This window comes from Rutidosis leptorrhynchoides, chromosome 4 (genome assembly GCF_046630445.1).
Source record: "Rutidosis leptorrhynchoides isolate AG116_Rl617_1_P2 chromosome 4, CSIRO_AGI_Rlap_v1, whole genome shotgun sequence".
In the NCBI taxonomy this organism is placed as follows: domain Eukaryota; kingdom Viridiplantae; phylum Streptophyta; class Magnoliopsida; order Asterales; family Asteraceae; genus Rutidosis; species Rutidosis leptorrhynchoides.
The window spans coordinates 421,011,433-421,017,971 of NC_092336.1; the positions used below are offsets into that span (position 1 = coordinate 421,011,433).

General features: G+C 33.8%; 1 protein-coding gene across 1 annotated transcript; it reads left to right on the top strand.

Annotated features, from left to right (window-relative positions):
- Window positions 1-390: 390 nt before the first annotated feature.
- Window positions 391-2,618, top strand: LOC139842057 (benzyl alcohol O-benzoyltransferase-like). Its single transcript, XM_071832233.1, has 2 exons — window positions 391-837; window positions 1,710-2,618. Exons 1-2 carry the CDS (start codon window positions 391-393, stop codon window positions 2,616-2,618), a joined length of 1,356 nt encoding a protein of 451 aa, XP_071688334.1.
- Window positions 2,619-6,539: the final 3,921 nt, after the last annotated feature.

Here is a 6,539-nt window from a genome sequence, read left to right on the forward strand (position 1 = left end):
TGTTTTGAGTTTTGTAATACTCCGTAATCTATTCTTGTGAGTAATAGAGTTATTTTCTCTCAAATTTGTGTGTACCAACGTCCAGTCGATCCCCTCTTAATCACAACACTTGTTGGACCACCGGGGCCACATGGCCCACTGCTTTGTGCTTCCGGCCTGCATTTATGTATAGAGACTTTTTGTTAATTAAAAAATAAAATAAAAAATTAATAACCGTAAGTATAAACATGAAAGCAATATTTAATAATTTTAATATTATTTGGTGTGGTTTAAGTACTTCCGTCATGAACATGCACGCATTTAATTAGAGTTTCATCGCTTATATTAGTCCCCTTAAACAAAATTGTTATCCTGCTACATGAAACAAAAAACACATACTCAAAAGTCAAAATGCAAAAATCCAACATGCCCTTAACTTTCACGGTCAGAAGGCGTGAAACAAAACTAATAAAACCGGCTGAACCAACGCCTATAGAAATGAAGCCCCTCTCCGATCTCGACACTCAAGAGGCGCTTTGGGTTCAAGCGCCAATGATCCAAATTTATCGTGATGATATCAAAATGAGAAATATTAATCCGGCTACTGTGATCCGGAAGGCATTGGCTAAGCTTTTGGTGTTATATTATCCGTTTGCTGGTCGAATACGAGAAGGCCCGGGGAGGAAGTTGGAGGTGGATTGTTCGGGCCAAGGTGTGTTGTTTATCGAGGCCGAGGCTGATGTTAGAGTCGAGCAGTTTGGTGAGACGGTTTTACCACCATTCCCTTGTTTGGAAGAACTTATATACGATGTTCCAGGCTCGAGTGGAATGGTTGATTCACCATTGTTGCTTATTCAGGTGGGAGTTATTAGACAATATTAATAATATTATTTTATTTTTTATTATTTGAAGGAATAAGAATAAAACACAACCATTGTAGACACATTTATAAATCTCCTAAGTATAATGCTATAGTTATAACCATAGTGTCTTTACCTAGTTGTATTATTGAGGTTACACATCAAATTTGAAGTTGTGAGATTGAGTTTTGAGGTGGACTCTTCGTAATTAGGTGTATATGTTTTTGATTAACGCATGCACAAGGGCAAATCCACTATGATGCACCCGAGGTCTCCCACCTCCGATGATCGAAATTATTTTATGGTACGGTAATAAAGGGTTATAAAGAAAATATAAGTTTTAATTAAGAAGGTTATTTAGTACAATTGGTTCAAGCTCAGGAGCCTAAACGACTCTTCCATCATATATGTACCGTCGATCGAGTTTGGGTTTCCGTCCAAATGTGTGTGATACGTGTAAATGATGAGTTACAAATAGTACTAAATAATAGAATGCTCGAGCTCGAGCTCGGTTTCCTAAAAGATCTTGCTAGTATGTTTAAGTGTGGGCTTGAACTCGTTTAAGCCCAGCTTGAATCAAGCTCTTGATTAATGTTTTGAGCTCGAATAGATGGCTAGTAGTTCTAGTCATACACACTGTTAAGGTTTACTTTCTCAACATATGATATATGATATTGTGATACTTATTAATGAATTATTCTAAGCATAGCTCTTAGAGTTGTTGATAATACACATAAAATTATATACATAGGAGTCATTTATTAGTTTTAGAGTGACGATTATTATTCGATTGTACGAAACATTTTTTGTGTTAATGAAAGCACTAGGTTAAAAAATCCTTGTGAACAAACTAATAGATTACATTCACAGGTGACACGATTGTTATGCGGCGGTTTCATCATCATCATACGAATCAACCATATTATGTGCGACGCCCAAGGCATGTCACAGTTCATAACAGCGTTAGGCGAAATGACACGAGGTGCGGCAATTCCATCAATCTTGCCTGTATGGCAAAGGGAGCTACTTCTTCCTAGGAACCCACCGCGCGTCACATATACTCACCACGAGTACGATCAAGTCCCAATCACAAACACTATCTGTCTAAACACAAACATGGTTAGCAAAGCATTTTTCTTTGGGCCAACTGAAATCTCTATTCTTCGAAATCATCTACCGACCCACCTAAAACGTTGCACCCCATTTGAACTCGTATCAGCTGTTGTTTGGCGTTGTCGTTCAATTGCTATACAACCAGATCCTGAAGATATATTGCGTATCATCTTCCCTGTTAACGGACGTTACAAATTTAAACCTTATATTCCTAAGGGTTATTATGGAAATTGTGTCGCCGTCCCAGCTGCACTTTCGACTGCGAAAGACCTGTTCTCAAAACCATTGGGACATGCACTTGAGCTTGTGTTAAAAGCTAAGTCATGTGTCACTGAGGATTACATTAGATCAACTATCGACCTTATGGTCTTAAGAGGTCGACCCAATATCACGTCGGTTAATAGCTACTTCCTTACTGATCTGACTCAAGCGCGATTCAATGACATCGATTTTGGATGGGGAAAGGCCGTATATGGTGGACCGGCAGTAGAAGATGTCTTCTCAAGAATTGGTAATTTATACTTACCTTACACAAGCAAAAAGGGTGAGTTTGGAGCTGTAATACCGATGTGCCTTCCAAAACCAACTATGGAAAGATTTGTCAAGGAACTTGATAACTTGCTAATAATGGATGCTAATCAAGCTTTACATACTTCCAAGTTGTAACTTAGGCTACATTTGAAACTCTTTAATGGAAATTATTCAACGTTGAATCCGTTCAACATTCAACGCGTTTGTTTGTAACCTCATAGAAATAATGTGTGCTGAACTATCCAGAATTGAAAAAATCTTTTAACTCAATATTGTACTTATTTTCTATTAATATCATTCTTAATTAATATTTAGATCAATTATTAAATAACTACATTCTTTTATATATTCTTGTTAAAAGTTAATATGTAAATATTATATTATTCGATATGTTCATACATGACTATATGTTCATATATGACTGTTATTCTCATTTAAAACCAAGTTAGTATCAAACTCGGTCTTAATTTTTGAATTATGTCTAGTAAATGGCTTTTCGGTTCCTAATAAAAAGGTATGGGATGGGAAATTTTAAATAAAAAGGTAGGTCTATCAACTCGTAGTTAAAACAGGCATTCTAGTGTGTTAGCATGGTGTAGTGAGTCTGTTTGATTTGCTTGTTATGTAGGTTGGGTAGTTAATTTGAAGTTTTTATTTGTAGATTTTGTTGGGTTCGGATTGAGTTAGCCTATAGTTAGGTTGGCCTAGTTTGGTTCTCTTTTTTCGAGTCTTACATTTTGTTCGTTGTTGTGACCTTTGCTTGTATCGGTTGGGGACTTTCATCTATTGATGATGGTCCTTTAATTTTATTAGTATTTGTTATTTTAGCCAAAAAAAAGTTAAAACAATGCAGAAATTCTTCATAACGGAGTAAAAAAAAATGTTAAAGTATTTGGAATAGAAAATGGCCGATTTTAAACATCGTTATTACGTTACTAAATTTGTGAATTGTGAATATGCATTACATCATAATTGATTAAATCGACCGTTGTTAATATGTATTGTCCAATTATTTATACGGAGTATTATTCAAGAAGATAGTTTTTCAAATATATGAAAATCTATACTATTACTCCGTAGTTTTATAAATTGTAGAGTCAACGACATCTTATTTTATAAAGGTTGGTATAATAATATCAATATCAATTTCGTAGACTATAATCCAAAATAATAAGACAAATTTTTGAAAAGCAAAATATAAAACTAATAATATTGAATTAATATAGAAGTATTAGTCTTGATTCTTATGTTGGTACATCACTCACTAGTTTACCGAGTATATAGTATGATTTAAATTGGTCCAAAATATAAATCTTTATTGAAATACAGTGGCTTACTAATAGGGGTTGAAGAATGTGTTTGAAGATTGGCGTAAAACACCTAAAAGTTATACATTTGAAGTTACAGGTGATTAGAGATAATTGTTGGTATATGGTTGGAGTAAAAGGTGATTAAAAGTAATCTGGAGTTAATTGTTGATGCATTATGATGAGTGATGACTGATACTTTCTGATTGGTGTTGTTTACTTTTATTTTTTCTATTCTGCAACTTGGGGACATTTTTGGAGAATGTACTATATATTGACTTCAAGCCAAAATTTGGTGATCAATAGAAAATCATATAGCCTTTCAAAAGATACAGTGGCTAAAATGTTTAATTGCATAATGTACAAAAGGAATATGTAATAGAAAAAGTACAAATGGAATCATTTTCGACATGACTCGGTCTTTTCACCTGTAACTAACATAGACTTCAAATAACAATATATACATATGGTTGACGGAATAAAATACAACTCATCAACATTAGGTTATTGGGGGTGGTTGACCTGACTGCCCGCCCTAGTTAAACGCCCAAGTTAAAAGTGCACTAAGACCACTCCCTATAGTTTCATTATCCGTCATTATCCGCTCATTACCTGTAATTACCCGTAATGAATCATAGGCACGGCTCAGGGCCGGATGTGAGGGTGAGCTGGCCGTGCAACCGCACTGGGCATCAAAGTAACAATGGCATCAAAATGAAATTCAAGTGATAAGCTTTTACAAGTTGATTTTGCGTTTTTTTTTTTTTTAGTAAGTTTTGGGTTAATTTAGATGGTCCAAAGTGTGACTATGTATTTAAAAGACATAATTTGAAATTGACTTTCGTTTAAACTAGTAATGGCAGGAAAAATTAGGAGAGATAGTGAAGAAGATAAACATTTTGTTCTCAGGTCTATTTTTTTCCTTCTATTTTCAGGTAATATATTTTTGCTACTTCAGTTTTAAGTTTTACTATTTTCAGTGATAAAGTTTTGCTATTTCTAGAAAAATGAACTTTTGACCATTTCCAAACTGACTCTTGTCTTTTTTTTTTACTTACTAGGTGTATAATTGTATAACAAAAAAAGAACAAGTTAGTTTTTTTTATTTAATACGTAGTATAGAGATAGAGATACTCTGATACTGAAATAAAGATCGTTATATATACGGAGTATTTGTTTATTCTAAATGGATTGTATTATCTATATAAAATTATGTTGTGTTTGTATTTACCTTTATTGAGACCGATAATGTAGTTTAACGATATAAAAATTTAATACTCCATGTACTAACAATATTAAATACTACGTAAATCTTTAGTACATACGTACATGTAATAGTAGACGTGTTTAACCAAAGAAACTATATATAAATTTATTTTAGGTGAAAAATACTAATAATTCATGGTTTAACTCTGACATATTGAAAAATTTCTTTATTCAATAATAAGTAGAAAAATCAACAAAAAGACATTTAAAAAGACCATATTTTCAACCTTAAAAAAGTAGTATGTTTACTTGTACAAAACTAATGGGGCATTTTCATTCACATCTCGCACCGGGCATCAAAATGTTCGGGACCAGTCCTGGCACGGCTTAGTTACCCGCGTTAGTTGTAACATCCCGCATTTTTCCGTTAAATTATTCTAACGCCCGTCTTTTTATTTTAAATAATATCCTTCGTATCTAGATTCGTACCCTCCGTTAACTAACGTTCTTAATATTTTCATTATCGGATTATAACATCTTCCGTACTCTCGTATAATTCAAAATAATTCGTTCGGTTAATTCCCGCCCCCGATTCAAACTTGAGGGACTAAGGTTGTCAAATGGGCAAAGAGGTGACTAGGTCAAAGAGTCAACACTCTTCCTCATCCATTCATTTCATCTCTTTCTCTTTCAATACTTCAACTTTTCTCTCAAACTCAAATTCATACATTCATCATCCAAATCCGATTTAGCAAGTGTTTTACAAAACAAATTACATATTTGGAATCCTCTCTTCATCCTCTACAACTTGATACCAATTTTACCTCATTTGGGTAACTTTCTAAAATCACTAGATTTTGTGTTCTTGATGTTTTGAATTATAAAAGTGTTAATTAGTGTCTATGGCTCAAGTCTAACATGAATATGTGATTTATATGCTCGATCTTGTGATTTTAAGTAACTAGCATGAACTTGAAGTTTGGTGTGTTTGATTTAGTGATTTGGTTGTTTATATGTTGTTAGATGTTAAAAGTGCATGTATTAAATGTGTTACTAGCATCATTAGCTTCAAATTGATGTGTAGGTTGATTAAGAAAACTTCATAAACATGATTATTGATTTGGTGAACTTTGGGTTAGGGTTTGATGAACTTGAAATGAACTTTTGATGCCTTGAATGACATGAGATGTTGTTAACAAGTGTTTAGTTGGATTGTATGTTTGATTACCTTCGAAACGGCATATCATACATGTAAATTGGTTACCCGAAACATGAAATGAGATTCATGAACTTGAATGTGATAAATGATGAACATTAAATGCGGTTTTGGTTGTTGTAAGTGGTAGATTAATTGATGAAAAGTGCTTAATTGTTTTCCTCGTCAAAATACCTTTCCGATGATATAAGATACATGTTTTGATTGTTTGCGGGTCATAAATTGGGATTGATTGAGTTTTGGTTCGTGCACTTAAGAGTTTCAGCAAACAGGACCTGGGTACACATTTGGACGCCATCCAGATATTGGGACGCCGTCCAGTCCTTC

Coding starts and splice junctions, on each gene's coding strand:
- LOC139842057 (XM_071832233.1), top strand. CDS start 391: ATGCAAAAATCCAACATGCCCTTAACTTTCACGGTCAGAAGGCGTGAA. Junction 838..1,709: donor CACCATTGTTGCTTATTCAG/GTGGGAGTTATT, acceptor TTACATTCACAG/GTGACACGATTGTTATGCGG.